Raw genomic sequence first — 19652 nt, forward strand, 5'->3', positions numbered from 1 at the left:
GGCTGAGACCGAAGAATCACTTGACCCTGGGAGGCAGAGGTTGCAGTGAGCCAAGATCGCGCCATTGCACTCCAGCCTGGGTGAAAGGGTGAGACTCCATCTCACGGGAAAAAAAAAAAAAAAGTATTGTCAGGTCACCTCTGTATTAACTTCAGAGCACATTCAGATCTTGAGAACTGCTCTTAGAAGAAATACTGGACCATGCTGGAAAATGCATTATTGCCAATAAATTGGAGTAAAATGTTAATTTTAATAAATATTTAACTGGTATAGACTTGTATTCCAAGGGTGACATACTGTTTTCCATTTCCCACTTTAAATTCCATCTTTGCTAGAAAAGTTAAAGGAATGTTTTTAAGAAAAATGTTTCTCCTCCAAATACCAGTTGTTTAATGAGTCATTGCTTTTTTTTTTTTTTTTTTTTTTTTTTTTTTGGAGATGGAGTCTCACTCTGTTGCCCAGGTTGGAGTGCAGTGGCATGATCTCGGCTCACTGCAACCTCCGCCTCCCGGGTGCACGCCATTCTCCTGCTTCAGCCTCCCAAGTAGCTGGGACTACAGGCACCCACCACCTCGCCCAGCTAATTTTTTGTATTTTTAGTAGAGACAGGGTTTCAACATGTTAGCCAAGATGGTCTCGATCTCCTGACCTCATGATCCGCCCGCCTCACCCTCCCAAAGTGCTGGGACTGCAGGCGTGAGCCACCGCACCTGGCCCAAGTCATTGCATTTTTATATCATACCAGGATGTCAGTGGTCCATGTCTGGCACCAAAATTGAATTTGGTCCTTGGTAACCTGTTTACCTAATTAGCATCCCTGAATTACTTTAAAACACAAGTCTTACCTCCTATGTTTTATCCTTGATTCCTTCCGTGTCCTGCAGTTCTCTGAGATTTAAAGGAATGTATAGCCATCCCCTAATTTGGGTCTCCTTTTCCCCCCCATAGAAGATGTTAATTAAATTCACTTTTGCCAAATGAATGATGTTAACTGTTTGCAACTTAACGGTTAACATCATTCATTTGGCAAAAGTGAATTTAATTAACATCTTCTATTTGCCAGGGGGGAGATGCATAGATAAAACAGGGCTCCCTTGCTTAAGAGAGAACTTGAGACAGATACATAATCGATTACAAAACACTGAGTTAAAAGCCATACTTGAGAGTATGAACAGTAGGAGCTACTCAGACAATAGGGGAATGTAGAAGAAAGATGGCGTTTTACATTGTTCTTGAAGGACAAGTAATTCTTGAAGGACAGTTTGCTGTAATTCTAGGCTAAGGAACCAGCATTGCAAAGGCATAGTATAACTTAGGTTCTGCATTTACGGTCAAGAGTCACAGAAAGTTTTAGAATAGAGAAAGAGGCCAAGCATGGTGGCTCACACTTGTAATCTCAGCATTACAGGAGGCTGAAGCAGGAGGTTTGTGGCCAGGAGTTTGAGACCGCCTGGGCAACATAGCAAGACACTGTCTGCACAAAAAATGAAAAAATTAGCCAAAGTACACCTGTGGCCCCAACTACTCAGGAAGCTGAAGCAGGAGAATCACTTGAGCCCAGGAGTTCGAGGCTACAGTGAGCTATGACTGCACTACTGCATTTCAGCCTGAGTGACAGAGGGGTCCCTGTCTAAAAAAAGACAGCAATAACATATTTTGGCCTTAAATAAAAAGTAAGCTATAAAGGCATAGTATGTAGAGTCAATAAAAGAGAAGTGCCTCAGGTGAGAAAATTTGTAAGTTTTATATAAATTTTTTTTTTGAGACAGGGTCTCATCCTATTACCCATGCTGGCGGGCAATGGCACAATCATGGCTCACTGCAGCCTTGACCTCTGAGCTTAGGTGATCCTCCCACCTCGGCTTCCCAAGTAGCTGGAATTATAGGCACGTCCCACTATGCCTGGCTAATTTTCGTATTTTTTGTAGAGATGGAATTTCGCCATGTTGCCCAGGCTGGTCTTGAACTCCTAGGGCTCAAGCGATCCACCTGCGTCAGCCTCCCAAAGTGTCAGGTGAGAAATTTAGAGAGAATGCCCAGGCTTATAGCTTGGTCTTCTAGGTAAAAGATAATGTCTTTTATTGTAATAGCTAATCTAGAGCTACACTGTTCAGTAGCCATTAGGCATATATAACTATTTAAAGTTCAATTTAAAAATTCAGCTCCTCAGCCACATGAACCACATTTCAAGTACTTAGTAGCCACACATGGCCACACATGCCAGTGGCTACGTTTTTGTACAGTACAGAACAGCAAGCATTTCCATCATCTCAGAAAGTTCTACTGGACAGTGCTGGTCTAGAGCAGGAGATAATTGGGAGCATGAATACAGCTATCACAGGGTATGCTTGTCAGGGGATTAGTTGAAGGGTAGTCATTAACAGTGTAGATAAGATCTTGCAGAGAAACTTTGAGACAGAGTCTCGCTCTGTTGCCCAGGATGGAGTGCAGTGGTGTGATCTTGGCTCACTGCAACCTCTGCCTCCCAGGCTCAAGTGATTCTCCTGCCTCAGCCTCCCAAGTAGCTGGGACTACAGGCATGCACCACCACCCCTGGCTGATTGCTTTTTTAATTGTTTGGAGAGATGGAGTTTCGCCATGTTGCCCAGGCTGGTCTCAAACTCCTAGGCTCAAGTGATCCTCCTGCCTTGGCCTCCCAAAGCGCTGGGATTATAGGCATGAGCCACTGTGCACAGCAGCATTGTTTTTATATATAAAAAGTGGCCTAACGGAAACCCTTTAAAAATATTTTAGGTGTAAGTAGTAGAAAAAGAGATGTAAAGAAATAGAGAAACTAGGACAGTGAAAGAGCTTGGTAGCATTTAAGTTTCAGGAAGGGGTCAGTGAGGATGAAGAGGAAAAAAAGACCTTGGTGATGTGAGCAAGAGCAATTTTAGTGGAAGGTGAAAAGCTCAATTGTAGTTTGTTGATAAATAAATAGAAATTTTAAAAAAAAATGGAGATGAAGTCGAATATTCTAGAAAGTTTAAGAAGTTATACCTTGAGATAACTAAAAAAAAAAAAGAGAGAGACTGGTTTTGAGCTTGTTTTCTAGGAGAGGGAACCTGTGGACAACAGAAGCTTTTGTTTGCTGGTTGGGTTTGAAGTTTTGGTTAAAGGAAAAAATGCACATTGGAAATAAATGAGAATGGTATTTTTAAAAAGAGAGAAGGGAGGCCGGGCGCGGTGGCTCCAGCCTGTAATCTCAGCACTTTGGGAGGCCGAGACGGGCGGATCACGAGGTCAGGAGATCGAGACCATCCTGGCTAACCCGGTGAAACCCTGTCTCTACTAAAAAAAATACAAAAAACTAGCCGGGCAAGGTGGCGGGCGCCTGTAGTCCCAGCTACTCGGGAGGCCGAGGCAGGAGAATGGCGTAAACCCGGGAGGCAGAGCTTGCAGTGAGCTGAGATCCGGCCACTGCACTCCAGCCTGGGCGACAGAGCGAGACTCCGTCTCAAAAAAAAAAAAAAAAAAAAGAGAGAAGGGAAAGGAGGAAAGTTGAAGAGATTCATATCTGATAACCTTACCTAATTAATCTATTAGAGAAGTAGTGGGGATAGGGTAGAAAAGATGGAGCTAGAAAGGCTTGAGAGTGGTAACATTTGGAAATAGTGCCTTAAGGAAAGAGAACTGACAAGTCATGGCATTCCAGACCCTAGTAAGGTTGGAATCCATACATTATAGTGGTTCCAATTTAGTCTTATGTAATTTTCATAGCAGTACTGCAGAGTTAAATTGGTAGGAGTTGACCTATGCAGAACAGAAAGATTCAAAGGTATGAGTCGCAGCCTCCCTACTAGCCTGCATGCTCTTGGAAGGTCTCAACTTTTGCAGTTCTCCTGGCAAAAGCATTTAAATGCTTGTTTCATGACTAATTACTGTTTAATATCTATCATCATCTTGCATAGTTCAAATAGAATTTTTAGCTTTTATCTTTCTAGCTTATTTTTGTTTTTTCTTTTACATTTACAATAATTGGAATTTTGTCCATTTGGGGGCAGTTGTTTTTAAAAAAAACAAAAAACTAAGGAACTTAATTTGACTGTCTTTTGTTTAGCATCTACTTTATCATGCTATTTTATCATTATAATAGGTTTTCCGAAATTCTCTGTATGCACCAGATTATTCATCTCGTTTAGATATTGTACGAGCAAATTCAAAGTCACCTCTTCAGAGATCACTGTCAGCTAAGTGTGTATCTGGAACAGGACAGGTGAGCAAGAAACCATACTCTTAAAGGAATTTGAGCTGCTGCCTTTGGAATTGTTGAGTTCTAAAAATGTTTCCCCTCAGTCATACCACCTCAGGTAATTTACCTTCCCCTGGACCTATTTCCTCTTCTGTAATGACAGAAGATTGCACTAAGTTGCAGCTCTGTTATTTCTTAAGTATCTTTTATACCGTAATTACATATTACTCTCTAAAACGTAACACTTCAGAGCAGAAGTGGAAAAGACAGAAGAATGCTCATGCAGATGTGTTATCTTCTATAATATGAAGAGCATAGGTTCTGAAGTCAAACTTAGGTTTAAATCTCACTATCAAGACTTAGTAGATCTGATTAAATTATAAAGTTAAATACCAAATTATAACAAAAAATGGCTTTTACTGAACACAGAAATCATTTTTGTCTACATCCAGAAAGCCTGAGTTTCCCAGTATCTAGAGCAGGGGCTGACAAACTTTTTCTGTAAGATGTGGAGACTAAGTATCTTAGGCTTTGTGGGCCATATGGTTTCTACCCCAACAACTATAAATAACAACTATAAGTAACACATAAAGCAGTATGACTGTGTTCTAATAAAATTCTATTTACAAAAGCAGGAGGCTGGCTGGGCCACAACTTGCCAAACCCTCATCTAGAGAGCTATGCCCTTTTCATATCTAGCCTTCAGAATATGCAACTCAACAAACTATTTTCAAAATACAACTTTTAGGTAAATTTCATACCTTCTATTTTCATTTGATTCTCCTCTAAGCATTTATTTTGTTTTATATGTATCTCTCCCCCAACCCAATTATATTTTTATTATTCCAGCATTAAGTGCTTTGAACATAAATTCTATAAATTTACTTTTATAGTCCATATAAAGTTTTGCCGGGCACAGTGGCTCACGCCTGCAATCCCAGCACTTTGGGAGGCCGAGGTGGCTGGATCACGAAGTCAGGAGATCGAGACAATCCTGGCTAACACGGTGAAACCCCATCTCTATTAAAAATGCAAAAAAAAAAAATTAGCTGGGCATGATGACAGGCACCTGTAGTCCCAGCTACTCGGGAGGCTGAGGCGGGAGAAGGGCGTGAACCTGGGAGGCGGAGGTTGCAGTGAGATCGGGCCACTGCACTCCAGCCTAAGCAACAGAGCGAGACTCCGTCTCAAAAAAAAAAAAAAGGTTTTGACTACAACTAATAATGTTACCTTAGCTAACACTTCTATAGCACTTTAGAATGCATTATCCCAGGTTTCTCAACCTCAACACTGCTGACTTTGGGACAAATAATTGGGCCCACCAGGAAGGAAGAAGGGGATGGAATACTGTCCTGTATATTGTGACAATATTAGGCAGATATTAGCATCCCAGCCTCTACCCACAACATGCCAGCAGCACACATAAACACACAGCCCCAATAGTGACAAACAACAGTGTCTCTAGACATTCCCAAATGTCCTCTGGGTTAGATATAATCACTCTCAGAGAAGTTTTAAGCAACATGCCCTATGTGGCAGCAGTCAACTTAAAACTGGTGAGTTCAGATTCTCAACTCATTCCATTTAAATCACACTACTTTTACATCAGTATTTCTGTCCCACTGCCTAGCTGAAATATCCTTCTATTTTTGCCATCCATTTTATGATTCTCAAATACTGTTTTTGTGACCCAAAATTTATTTTTAACATTCATAATATACTAAGTCTATACTTTTAAAGTAGTGTTTCTGAAGTATTGATGCCTATCCAACTAAAATCAAATGGCTAATTACACATTTTTATTCAAAAAATATCATGAATGAAAAAACTGGCCTCTGACCTTAAAATTCATAGGGAATTGTCACTACTAAAAATTATGACATGGACTTTTTTTTGAAATATTTGTTGTGTGCCCTTTTCTTTAATAGCATAAAAAGATACCAAGCATGTAAAATTTTTTTAAGTTAGTATTTTTATTTTAAAAAGTGTGTTGACTTTTAACAGGTATCCACTTGTCGACTAAGAAAGGATCAACAAGCAGATGATGATGAGGATGAAGAGTTAGATGTTACAGAAGAAGAAAATTTTCTTAAGTAAACTACACATTTCCATTTTCATCATAAATGACATGGAATCCACAATGACTAAACTACAGAACTTTACACTCACTTTGATATGTTAAGCCTCAAAGTGAAGTCCAACTGGAAACAGAAAAATAATTAAAGGAAACTTATGCTGACCAAAAATGAAGGCTTTAAAAAATATTACATACCAGTCATTTCAACATCCTAACTAGTGTTAGGTGATTTTTGTGTAAGTACCTTTTTTCTTCAAAGATGGTGTATTTCAAAGTATTTCATATTACTGTACTATATCTACTTGAAGTTCCAATAGTACATTATGACAGAAACCAAAAGATCTAACAATTCTGCTTAGCTTTTTGGTTAAGACTCCATGCTTTCATTACCAGAAAAGGGTCCTATGTAGTCATTCTGATTACATGTAATTCTATTCCATGAAGCCTTAAGAAAAAATATTTTTTTTTTACTTTCCCTTAAAATTTTATCATTTGATAAGTAAATTTACTTTTCAAGAGTATAATCAAAGAATAAAGATAATGTGACACTAAGATATCAATGTGTTATGAATACACATAAGGCATAAATTTCAGCTGTAAAAAAAGCCACATTCAATCTGACTCTGGTTTTAAAACAAAACTGTCATACTTATACATGATACTGCAACTTTTGGAAGGCTAATTTAGTGGAATGTTGCCTCATCACAGAACACCATAAATCATTAAAAATTCTATAAAAATTTTACCAGGCTACCATGCAGTTAATAAAAGGGTATACAATCACTTTTATTTCTGAAAATATAAAACAATTGGAGCCTTTCAGTGTCTCTGATGCTTCTCTTTTGGTAAGGAATTATACTTTTATTTCATGGATCCCAGGCAGGCATATAAAAGGGAATTTATAAAATCATTTGGGATAATTAGAAAATGCAATTATTCATAACAGAAAAATAAAGATTTCTAGAAAGCTTTTGACTTTGTCATTCATGGCTCTTAACAAAGCACTCTTTCCTGAGAATAGTCCTAAGTGACAAAGTTATTTCAGTACTTTTTTTAAAACCCTAAATAAATTGATATTAAGAAACTCAAGATTATCATTGGATATTTACTGCTTCCTCACTTAGTATTTAAATTTGGTTGTAGTTCGGGGGAAAACAGTTATTATATTTATTTTGCTGTTTACTAAATAGCAACTTCTCTTGAGCATGATTTGCCTTATTTGTAAAGTTAAAACTGCATAAACCAATAATTCTAGAATAAAACATACATTCTGCCTACCTCAGAGAAATATGCTAAGAACAAAAGGAATACTATCCATGAAAATACCTTCATTAATGTAAAATTTTCATTATTTAGACCAGACCTAGGTTGGCAAACTTCTTAAAGGGCCAGATAGTAAACATTTTTACTCTTGGTGGGTTGAGGCAAATTCAAGACTATTATACGGGTACTTATGTAACCATTTAAGACTTAAGTACACTTAAAAATGTAAAAAACCATTCCTAGCTTCCCACTGCAACAACAACAAAAAACAGGCAACCAATCCAACCAACCCAGCCTGTAAGTCTCCATCTCTTATCTCCAAAATAGGAATACAAATTGAGTATCCTTTATCTGAAATGCTTGGGACCAGAAGTATTTAAGACTTTGGATTTCTTCAGATTTTGGAGTGTTTGCATTATACCAGTTCAACATTCCTAACCCAAAAATCTGAAATCTTAAATGCCGCAATGAGCATTTTCTTTGAGCATCATGTTGGCACTCAAAAAGCTTGCAATTTTTGGAGCATTTGAAATTTCAAATTTCCAGATCAGGAATACTCGACCTGTAGTACATTTACTAGGATTATCAGAATTAAATGATAGTTAATTCATACATAATTATACATCATATAGTATCTAATACACCTCAATAAACAACAGCTATTATTTACTGCAAAAACAGAGGCAGCAAGGTCACTACTTAACAGGTGACATATGGATCAAGAACCACTGCTCTTAACAGTGATGTCAGTAAATTAATAGAAATGCATTCATAATATGATTTTTACCTATCTCTTGGTTGTTGGATTGACTTTCTAGACATGATCTACATTTTTTTAGATACTTTCTAGACAAAAATGTTTAAGACAAATGCCACTGGATACCAGACTAGAGAATACACCTCCAGTGTACCTGGTATACCTTGAGGATAGGAGAGGAAAAACTGGCTATGAGATGACAATTACTGAAGCTGAGTGATGTGTACATGAAAATTTACTGTTCTTTTTTTATATTTGAAATTGATGAGGTGCTGGGAAGCTGGCTCTCTGAGGGGACAACGGAAGGGGAATTCCTTGATTTGCTGCATTTATCAATTTCCATGGTGTAAAATACTCCTGTCATGGCCAATTTGTTATTGACATATCACTAAAGGCAGAGTTGGAGAGAGATGTGCAAAGATGGCTCCCAACTAGAAGACACCACTTCTGTAATAAACGTTTTATAATGAAGTTTAAAAATATTAAGCCCGGATATATTATGAAGTAAAATGAAATATTCACATAATTTAAAAATCAAAATACAAGGCTGGGCACAGTGGCTCACACCTGTAATCCCAACACATTCTGGGAGACCAAGGAGGGAGGATTACTTGAGGCCAGGAGGCCAGAAATTTGAGAACAGCCTGGGCAACACAGTGAGACCGTCTCTACAAATAAAAAAAAAGTTAGCCAGACAAGATGGCACACACCTGTAGTCCCAGCTCTCAGGAGGCTGAGGCAGGAAGACAGCTTGAGCCCAGGAGTTGGAAGCTGCAGTGAACCATTATCAGACCACTGCACTCCAGCCTGGCCAACAGAACAAGACTCTGGCTCTTAAAATAATAAAACTACAAAGCTTATATTTACTATAGCTGGCCTCTTAACTACCACCACCATCCCACCTCAGCCTAGTTTGAAAAGCAGTTCCACAGTAAGTAATTCCTCACGTTAAGCTTCATCTTAGCTTTATTCCTTTGTATTTGAGAAGTACTTTTTAACTTTCCATATATTCAAGATGGGTGACCAAATGAACCATCTATACAATCTCTGCTCAATTAAAAATATTTCTTTCTACTTTCTTTATTGTGCTTGGTTTGGATATTCCAAACAATTTAATGTTATCTTAGCTACTTACAAGCTTAAAGAATCATACTGCGGTGCTTTTTTGTATCAAATTTACCTGTTTATTCATTCCATAGTGAGCAGGATATTCACTATTTAAAACAAATTTAAGCAGATTTGTTAGATTTAAATCACTGAAAAGTAACACAAAAATACATATAGGTAGTAACTAAGTACTGACAAAGTATTCTACCTATGCAATATCCTATTAAATGTCTAAATTACCCTATGCAAATTCAATTGTATTCTTATTTACTCAATGGGGAAAATCTGGATTACAGAACTGAGGAAAATTATGTTTCATGAAAATTATAAAAGGCCAACCAGAGTCAATCATGTTGAATAAAATGAACAATTGTGAAATATAAGCCAGTAATATACAATGTGCGTATCCCAAGAGAAACCCTGGATAGAAAGAAACTTTTAAAGTCACTCGGGTTTTATTAATAATGTCAATGTTTGAGCTCAATGTTTGAGCATGCTGGTTTTACCTTTTTATGCTAATTTTAAACCAACAACTGAAGTGAGAAAATATATCACTTATCCTTGAAAGTATCTTTAGCATGGTCTTCCTAATTAAAAATACCACTTAAAAAAGTGAGACAGTAAAAGCATGAACTGGAGTCAGTGGTCTGTCTGGGTTAAAACTGGCCCCATGATTTATTACCTGTGACTTCAAGCAAGTTGCTTAACCTCCCACTTCATTATCTCATTTGTGAAATAGAGGTAAATAATTAACCCTGTACTCATAGGGAATATTGAGATTATGCATGTAAAGTGCTTACAGTGCCTAGCACATAGTAAGTGCCTAATAAATGTTAGCCATAAATAATATGGGTACAGAAAATCAAATTCCCTATTTGCAAAATGTATGCACTAAATGCTGAATATCAAAGAAGTCAAAATTCAACCACAAGTCTTAACAGTTATGGAGTCTTTGCATGGACACAAAGTTTTGAAGCTAAAAAATGAGAACCTAATATTACATGCAAGTTATGTGACTCATCAGTAAATTCTTCCTAGGAAAACTATACCATTTGTCAGATTCTTCCCAGCATAAGCCTGAGTCCTCTTGCATCTATAATTAGATTCTTATTTTACTGTCTTTTGCGTATGTTGTATTAATCGTATTTGGTTGATAAGATGTTGAAGAAACCATGGAATTATACACAGCACTATACATTATTACTATAGAATGTCTGGTCCCTCCCATCATAAATATGGTTTAATGAAGTTACTGAAAATCTTCACAGTATCAAGCTGCAATTCTTTTTTCTTTTTATACAAATACAAGTTAATTAGTTGTTCTATTAAGTTGCAATTTTATTGTTATAAAACTTTGTAAAGTTATGAACATGGAAACCCTAAGAATCACCTAAGCTTTTTACATAAGTAAATTTCAAGTTGACAGTCTGTCCATTTTGAACTATTTATAATTAACAGGACACTTAACACAGTAATATCTCAGACAAGGAAGAGGGCATTAATTCTGCAGGCAAGTAGCAATGAAAATGCCAAACCTGAACAGTCACTATTTCCTTATACAGTTTGAGTAAACGATGTAGACTACAGAATGGGAAAAAAAAAGTGAATATAAAATGTATCTTCCCCAAATACAACTCTACTTCAGTAAGTCTTGAAGCTTACCCATGACATCAACAAAAATGAATGAACTCAGGGAATTAGTTCTTTCTCCCCATCAAAAGAAAAAACAGCATATGTAATTTTAAATTAGAAAAAAAAATTAATGGCAATTTGCAAGCAAAAGAAAACCAGATTCACATTCTACTATTTACATTTGTTCTATTCACAGGTCAAAAATAAAATATTTCATTAGATAATTTAAAAAAAAAACACACACTTTTTAAAACAAATGTATTTTACTCCATCAATACTGCAAGGAAGATAACTGAATTTAGAAATGCTCTCTCTCTACAGCAAAGTTAACTTAACTTTTCGGGGCCCAACTGGCCTATCGTTTAGATCTTTAATAGCAGCCATAGCTTCGTTATAGTTTATCATAGCAACAATGGCTTCCCCTGTAGGTAAGCCTTGCTCATTATACTGTATTGAAACTGAATCAGGTATGATTCTGTAACCATGAAAAAAGTCTAAAATTTCGTTAACATTAGCTTTAAATGGAAGATTCATTATCTTAATAGGAGTTACTCTACCTGAACCACAGTTTATCTTTGGATCAGGCATAAATCTCCCCTCAGGAAAACTTCCCATATTATGCTTTCCAAAATCAAACTTGCCACCTTCTGGACGACCAAAATTCACAAAAGGGCGGTGACTTCTAAAATCATCAGGCGGGCTCCTAAAATCCTCACCAGGAGGTCTAAAATTGTCAGGAAGTCTAGGGTCCTCCTCCGGAGCTTCCCTAAGGTCTTCCTCTGGGAGCTGCCTGAAGTCCTCATCAGAAGGGCATCTAAAATCTTCCTCCTGGGGGCTCCTGAAGTCCTCATCAGGAGGGTGCCTAAAGTCTTCATCAGGAGGGCCCCTGAAGTCTTCATCTGGTGGGTGCCTGAAATCTTCCTCTCGGGAGCGCCTGAAATGCTCCTGAGGCAGCCGCCTGAAATGCTCCTGGGGCGGTCTCCGGAAGTGCTCTGGGGGTGGGCGCCTGAAATGTTCTGGGGGGGGGCGCCTGAAATGCTCTGGGGGTGGCCGCCGGAAGTGCTCTGGGGGAGGCCGCCTAAAATGCTCTGGAGGTGGTCTCCGGAAATGCTCTGCGGGTGGCCGACGGAAATGCTCCTGAGGTGGCCTCCGGAAATGCTCCTGGGGTGACTGCCTGAAGTCCTCCTCAGGGGAATGCCTGAAATCCTCCTCTGGGGGCCGCCTGAAGTCATCCTCGGGTGGTCGCCTCCATTCTCCCTGAAGAGGCCGCCTAAAGTCCTCCTCTGGGGGCCGTCTCCAGTCCTCCTCAGGTGGCTGCCTGAAATCTTCCTCTGGGAGCCACCTGAAGTCCTCCTCAGGGGGTTGCCTGAAGTCCTCCTCGGGAAGCTGCCTGAAGTCCTCCGTGGGAGACCGCCTGAAATCCTCCTCCGGCTGCCGCCTCCAATCCTCCTCAAGGGGCCTCCTCCAGTCCTCCTCCCTAGGGTGCCTGAAGTCATCCTCCGGAGGGCGCCTGAAATCTTCCTCCCAAGGACGCCTGAAGTCCTCCTCAGAAGGCCGCCTGAAGTCTTCCTCCCGAGGTCGCCTGAAGTCCTCTGGGGAGTGCCTGAAGTCCTCTGGGGGGAACCTAAAGTCCTCTGAGGAGTGTCGGAAGTCTTCTGGAGGGTGCCTGTCAGGCTGCCGGAAATCCCTCTGGGGATGCTTGAAGTTATCCAGTTGCCTCAAGTCCTCTAGCTGATGTCTAAAGTTTTCAAAGGCACCAACTGAGTATATTGGTGGGTCTTTTGAGTCAAATAAATGAGAATGGTCACCTCGCTCACGTGACTCTGAGCGAGCTTGCATTTTTTCACTGGACATCAAGGAAAAATTTACACCAAACTCCTGCATTTGTGCCTCAGATATAAGTCTTAATAATACCTCTGTCCCTAAGAATCTTCGTCGGTTTAAACGTTCAGCTTTCATGGCCTGTTCTTCTGATTTAAATTTCACTAATGCTTCTCCCAGACCAACACCTTTGTCATCATAAAGCAAGTAAATGTCATCCTCAGCAAGAAGAAAGTCTGCAAAGAACTTCTGCACTTCAACTTTTGTAACATCAAATGGAAAATTTCTTATATAGATGCACAGCTTCTGGCCAGAGTTACCTTCTTGAGAGTATTTTTGTGAAACATGTCCAGGCCTATCTCTCTCTAGTGACCCTGATCTCTTCTTTTCATAACGTGCAATGAACTTCAACATTTGTTTTCTAGAAATTGGATCAATATGAACTGGACGATACTGTAAAACAGTTTTATGTAAACTCAGAGCAGTATTATAGTCTTTCAGAGTCTTGAACATCACAAAGGCGTATCTTGTTCTGTTTTCATCTTTATATAAAAACCTAATCTGTTCATCAGTCAGATCAGTACCTCTAAAGAAATTTCTTAAATCTCTTTCATCAATACTGAGGGACAGATTTTTTAGGTGAACATAAAATCCAAGAGGGGAACGAGAACGTGTTCTTCTGGGAGATTTTGAATGAGACCGTTTTCGAAAATGTCTATCATTAATTCCTCTTGGTGGAGAATGTTCTTCAGATCTCCTAAGAACGTCACCCTCCTTAACTGCATTACCACCAAACTCAATCCACTGTTGTTCTGATCCTTGCATTACTTCTATAAATCTTGAACCCATAAAACTTCTATGACATTTAAGACCTCCTGAAGCATCAACACATGAAGCAAATTTTACTATGGCATCACCATTATTTCGGCCATCATGATGTTTTAAGAAAATTACTCCATCCACGCACAAACCAGAGAAAAAGACACGTACATCATCTTCATTTACTAGGTAAGGCAAACCTCGTAGAAACAAGAAAGGATTCTCGGCCTTCAATGGCCTTGTCTTTCTTGGCCTTAAATTACCATGTCCTGTACCATTAGTATGAAACCCAGCATCTTGATTAATTGAAGAGCCATATCCAGAATTACTTGCTTCTTCCTTAACAGACTCAATAAAATTAGACAGGCTGCCAACCCCTGAAGTCCCAGATCCTGGACGCCCTCTTCCTACACGATCAGTTCTTTTCATTTCTATAGTCTTCTGCATTTCTGCCTTGCTACTAAGAAAGAGCTCTACAGATGAATCCTTGATAAACCCTCCTGAACGACTTATGGCACGTCTTGCATCTTCATCTGTTGCAAAAATAATAAAAGCCTCCCCAATTTCCCCTCCAATTATATGCACTCCTCCATCAGGAATAGTCAATCCCGTGAAGAAGTGACGAATATCCACAGGCCCCGCAATAAAAGGAAGCCCCAGTAAACGGATGACTACAGCCATGCTGAGTTCAAACCACAGCAATAATGACCTGCAGACAAAAAGGTACACATAATAGCAAGTCTTATTTTTGAAGTACCTTAGCCCAAACTAAGCTTAATAATTACCTGGTTCCTGCTTCCTTCAACATTTATAAATGAAAACAAGATACAAGTTCACAAAAATACTGATATCTAATTATTAAAGAAAACTTTCTCCCATCTAAAAATACAAATAAACCAACTACCTTGAAGAAACATTTCGTATCACCTATTCTATACAATAGGAACATCAAAAATATCAAATCTTCCTTTGTAAGTCTGCCAAATGCTGCTTCACAAGAAGACCAAACTACTTTCAGACTCATTTGGAATCTTATCTTCTACTGAAACATGACAGCTTTGTAGATTATTTTATCAACTGCAATGAATTTTACATATTTAGAAAAGTCATCTATGGTTAGTATGTAACTTCTGCTCATGATAATAAATTGCCTACCACTGGCCAGACACAGAGAACAGCAGCCAGGGCCAGCATGATGGCTCACGCCTATAATTCCAGGCTTTGGAAGGCCAAGGCAAGAGGATCGCTTGAGGCCAGGAGTTCAAGACCAGCCTCAGCAACAGAGCGAGAGCCTGTCTCTAAAAAGAAAAAATTAGCCAGGCAGGGTGGCATGCACCTGTAGTCCCAGCTACTCAGGAGGCTGAGGCAGGAAGACTGCCTGAGCCCAATTTGAAATTTTCAGGATACAATGGGTTGCAACTGTGCCACTGCACTCCAGCCTGGGTGACAGAGTGAGGCCCTGTCTTTAAAAAAAAAAGGGAACAGAAGCCATGGGTACCTAGATGTACTATTCTACTTCACATGTTTTTTGTCAAGCCTCTGTAAAAAGCCTTAAACTCTGGATATCTTACCTTTTTTACAATTTCTTGGAGACCTGTTAATTCTGTAAAAGCAACTTAACTGTGGAAAGAAAATGAAATATAATTAATCCTCGAACCCTGTAATTTATCTTAAACAACGCCAGATTAGGATATCCATTTCAGAATTACCTATCAAAAGTGAAGCAGTATAAGGAACCACAATTACAGGTGTTACAAAATGGTATTTTGTTCCAAGGGGAAATTAATCATCCTTCTGCAAAAAGGAGATACAATATTCAAATAGACATAAAAATTATTTAAAAATTTAAAACTTGCGGAAAATTGAACAACTGCTCCTTGATTGGAAGTAGCATGAAAAAAAGGAGTGACGGAAATGTTATATATTTTGAATGCAGTAGTAGTTACATGGGTGTATAAATTTATCAAGGTTTACTGAATTCTATCCTTACGGTCTATACATTTTGCTGTACACAAGTTTTACATCTACTTCAAAAAACTGTTCTACAAGTAAAATCTCAATACCAAAAGTTAAAAAAAAAAAAGACCTTCAATCATTTTGCCACATGAAAATTCAAATACCTAATACATATTTATATCCAACTCTCGTGCTGTTCTCCTTCCTTTCAAAACATAAGACCAAATCAAATTAAGGCAACCATTCAAAATTATACAATAAATGAATAAAACAGCAAAGCCTGAAATTCAAAAATCAATTTTTAAAACAATAAATCCAAACCTATGGGCTACTGTTTGGATACCATTTAAAGGTCTACATAAACAGCTCACACGTCTGAGCACAGAACCAAATTTCATAATACCAGTATAATTAAGGCAAATACTACAATATCCCTAAAGTTAAAAATCTCAATAGCACTCCTTATACTGCAAAAATAGTTAACTGGTAAAATTCTTCTCAGCCAAACAGAAAATGCTATTTATCTTATTAGTAATGCCAATAGCAGATTTCCATTTCAAACAACTATTCTTCACTCTACTAAGGAAACCCAAATGATAATGTAGAAAGTAAAAGTAAAAATTAACCTGGAATACTGGGATTACCAGTTTACTGAAAATCTCAATGTATTTTTTTTTAAAGAAGTCTGTGTTTAATACTTTCAGGGATACCCAAACTATTTCACGAAGACTTGCCAAAATAATAATTATAATTTACACTCACTTTTTTTGGAGGAGGAGACAGGGTCTCTCTCGCTGTGCTACCCAGGCTGGAGTGCAGTGGTGCAATCTTGGCTCACTACAGCCTAGACTTACCCAGGCTCAGGCAATCCTCCCACCTCAGCCTCCCAAGTAGCTGGGACTACAGGTATGCACCACCACACCCGGCTAATTTTTGTATTTTTTGTAGAGCCAGGGTTTCACCATGTTGCCCAGGCTGGTAGGGAACTCATGGGCTCAAGCAACTAGCTTGCCTCAGCCTCCCACAGTGCTAGGATTTACAGGTATGATCCACTGCGCCTGGCGTAATTTACATGTTTTTAATGTACAAATAAATGTTGCATTAATCAAGAATCCAGTACTTACACTTAAGTACCACTGTTCCCCAAAGTGGGGGTCTGAAGATACATTCACTGAGGTCTGTTTGTTTTCCTTTAAAAAGGGTCCATAGATTAACTAGAAGCTAAACTAGCAAAGACATCAAATTACTTCACACATTCTACATCTGAAAAATATTAATGAGGTTTGCTATTCAAGTATTTGCACAGTAACAACCCAAAAAAAGCCTATTTTCTTCAACAAACCAATATCCATACAAACACTTCAACAAAAACTATAAATGGCTTCTGGAATGCTTATCCATATTAAAGTCCCAAGACTCCCTCCTATGCAAATTGGCTTAGCTACTCTTTTACTGTTAAGATATTTTAGAAAGCACCGTAAGATATACATATTCTTGTCTCTCCTAAGCTTTTTAAAAAAATTTAAAGGGATTTACCCTGGGAACATAAATTCATCTACAAGAGAAATTAGAGACATTTCAAGGAATAATTATATCTCAAATTCAAAAAAATCTCTAGTAAGATCTTTTAACTAAGTAGTTTCATGAGCACAAATCTCATGAATTCCAATCCAAGCAGACTATTTAAAAAGCTTACTCTCATTTGCCACAGTTAAACACAACTAATGCTTAAACTTCTCTGCCCCTGAGACAGTAGGGTAATGTACCATTTATGCCTCCACAGTATCACACCTTGGAGACCAACTATAAAAGACCAGCTCTCAAAATGGGCACTTCTGTGGTTCCAACATGCTATTTCCTTAAGCAAATTCTCCAGAAATTCAGCTCTTAACACACTAAATTACACAAAAGCAAAACACGAAAATTACCCTAGTCTGCAATTAAAATTTTGCATTTTTCTAGTTATGAATGCAAAAAGTATTTTCGTGCCTTTGTGTTCATTTGAAGACAATAATCTGTTAAAATTTCTATGAAAAGAAGAAAGTAGGTCCCTCAAAGGTCACTTAAGTCAGTGAAATTAAAAGCGCATTTTAAATAACTTCTATTTTTATACGATTCATCCCACTTAATCATCATTATAGCTAAACAATATGTAATGTGTATCTTCTAATCAAGATTTAACGGGATACAGAGAGGGAAAGGGGAGGGAGGCAGAATTTGAATAAGTAATATCTCATTAGATCCATTTGATTTTTAACTAGCGAAGAAAAAGTCATTTTCCAGATATGGTGAGAGAATTTTTTTAACTCTTTGCGACTAATTCGTAAAGCCCAAAGTCATGATGTAGCATATTCGCACTCTAAACGTGAGTTTCCCCTGGAGAAAATAATCTACACCAACCCACAATTATTCTTTATGATGATCCACCTTTTATAATGTAGATGTTTAAAATAAAAACCAAAGGAATGACCAATGAGAGCCATAGTCCCTAAGAAGAACTGTAAATGAAGACGAATCCACACGGCACAGGATTTCTCCCAACATCCTCAAACGGGAATCATCCGAAGGCATCGATTCTACAGACCAAAGCCTTTGTCCATAACTCCCAGGGGTCAGAGCTTCCTTCTTTCGCGCCAGGCCAAAGTTGCTACGTGGGATCCGATGTTGTTGCCAGACTTTCAGCCAAAATCAGCCTTCAAATTAACCTGGACCGCCCAACCTCTGTGCCTTTCCGTTACGCCGTCTCAAGGGCAAACATTCCACCCTACCTCGCCAGAGGGTGAACTGCCCCCAAATCTAACTGAAAACACTTGCCCTTCTCAAGCCTAACGAGCCGGGCCTGCAGCGCTTTTCTGCCACTACTAACTACGATGACATAGCAAAGAAAAAAGAAATACCTATGAAATCCTTCGAGATCTTCACTCTCAAGATCCCTGGGAAGCGCACATACACCACCACATGGAAGCTGACGGGAAAGGGAGAGTCGGTGTTTTAGCAAGAAAAGAGGGTGCCCTAACGGCAGGAGCTACGCTAGATACTGGCGCGGCCGCCGGTCCCGCCTTTCCCGGTTCTTCCGGCTTGGTCGCCCAGCCCTCCCCACCCCCGGCGCCCCGAGGGGAACTGCTTCGCACTTGGCAATAAACACACACCACTGCTGCCGAGTCGGACACACAAGGCCGGAGGCTGAGGGCACTCCTCGTCGCAGCAGCCTCCCCAGAACACGTAGAGCCCTCAGTGAGCCTAGAAGAAGATGGCGCCCACTGCCCCTCCGGTCCGGACAAACGGACGTAAGGTTTCTCTGCCCATGCGCTCTCCAGGCGTATCCCACCACCACGCTTGCGCACGCGCGCTGCCGCTCACCCGCTTCCCCTTGCTAGAGGAGGGGAGGCGGAGCCCCGAGTTGGCTGAGCTTCTACGCATGCCCAGATTGTGCCCAGTCTAGGGACCTCGATTTGCAACAGGAGAAATTCGGAGACACAGTCAAGGCTCAGATGGTAGATGTACTGAGAATCTTCGGTAGACAACTGTGGAAGTACAGCGGACAAACTTTCAAGATTTCCAGAAGTTAAGGAAAGAGATGCAAAAGCAGAGAAAAGGCGACTTGTCTTTTCAGTGTTGCATTACTGTGTGGCGTAAAGCATCTTCTAAAAAGCTCCTGTGGCCGGGCGCGGTGGCTCACGTCCGTAATCCCAGCACTTTGGGAGGCCGAAGCGGGCGGATCACTTGCGGTCGGTAGTTCGAGACCAGCCTGGCCAACAGGGCGAAACCCCCGTCTCTACTAAAAATTAAAAAAAAAAAAATTAACCCGGCATGGTGGCGGGCGCCTGTAATCCCAGCTGCCCGGGAGGCTGAGGCAGGAGAATCCCTTGAACCCGAGAGATGGAGGCTGCAGTGAGCCGAGATCGCACCGCTGCACTCCAGCCTGGTCAAAAGAGTGAGACTCCATCTCAAAACATAAAAATAAAAAAGCTCCTATAGACCGTAGAATGCCACAGAAAAGGTAATTTTACTGCCTTAGATGTTCGCCA

General features: G+C 39.5%; 2 protein-coding genes across 13 annotated transcripts in view; one reads left to right on the plus strand and one right to left on the minus strand.

Annotated features, from left to right (window-relative positions):
• FAM92A (family with sequence similarity 92 member A) overlaps positions 1–7358 on the plus strand; it is a 31173-nt gene extending 23815 nt beyond the window's left edge. For 2 of the 7 annotated variants that reach the window (XM_009213323.4, XM_009213322.4), the window contains exon 8: positions 6197–7239. In XM_009213323.4, coding sequence (XP_009211587.1) covers positions 6197–6289 — 93 coding nt within the window. In that variant the 3' untranslated portion in view covers positions 6290–7239. Of the gene's footprint in view, positions 1–4096; positions 4217–4824; positions 4941–6196 lie in introns of all 7 variants that reach the window. The other 5 variants (XR_650867.4, XR_650866.4, XR_001905718.3 and 2 more) reach the window with 5 other exon arrangements.
• A 3351-nt stretch (positions 7359–10709) lies between these two features.
• Positions 10710–18938, minus strand: RBM12B (RNA binding motif protein 12B). Of its 6 annotated transcripts, none has more exons than XM_009213325.4 (4): positions 18774–18938; positions 18522–18589; positions 15240–15288; positions 10710–14377 (listed from the first exon to the last, which is right to left on the minus strand). In XM_009213325.4, exon 4 carries the CDS (start codon positions 14347–14349, stop codon positions 11344–11346), a length of 3006 nt encoding a protein of 1001 aa, XP_009211589.1. In that variant the 5' UTR covers positions 14350–14377; positions 15240–15288; positions 18522–18589; positions 18774–18938; the 3' UTR covers positions 10710–11343. The 6 variants fall into 6 exon arrangements, with proteins under 6 accessions (XP_009211589.1, XP_009211591.1, XP_003903017.1 ...); XM_009213327.4 differs by having other exon boundaries at positions 16749–18589; XM_003902968.5 differs by lacking the exon at positions 18522–18589.
• Between the last annotated feature and the right edge of the window lie 714 nt (positions 18939–19652).

The sequence above is a fragment of the Papio anubis genome, chromosome 8 (genome assembly GCF_008728515.1).
Source record: "Papio anubis isolate 15944 chromosome 8, Panubis1.0, whole genome shotgun sequence".
Classification (NCBI taxonomy): Eukaryota; Metazoa; Chordata; class Mammalia; order Primates; family Cercopithecidae; genus Papio; species Papio anubis.

Bases quoted from the DNA above. Each gene is read 5' to 3' on its own strand.
- RBM12B (XM_003902968.5), bottom strand. From the start codon at position 14,349: ATGGCTGTAGTCATCCGTTTACTGGGGCTTCCTTTTATTGCGGGGCCT.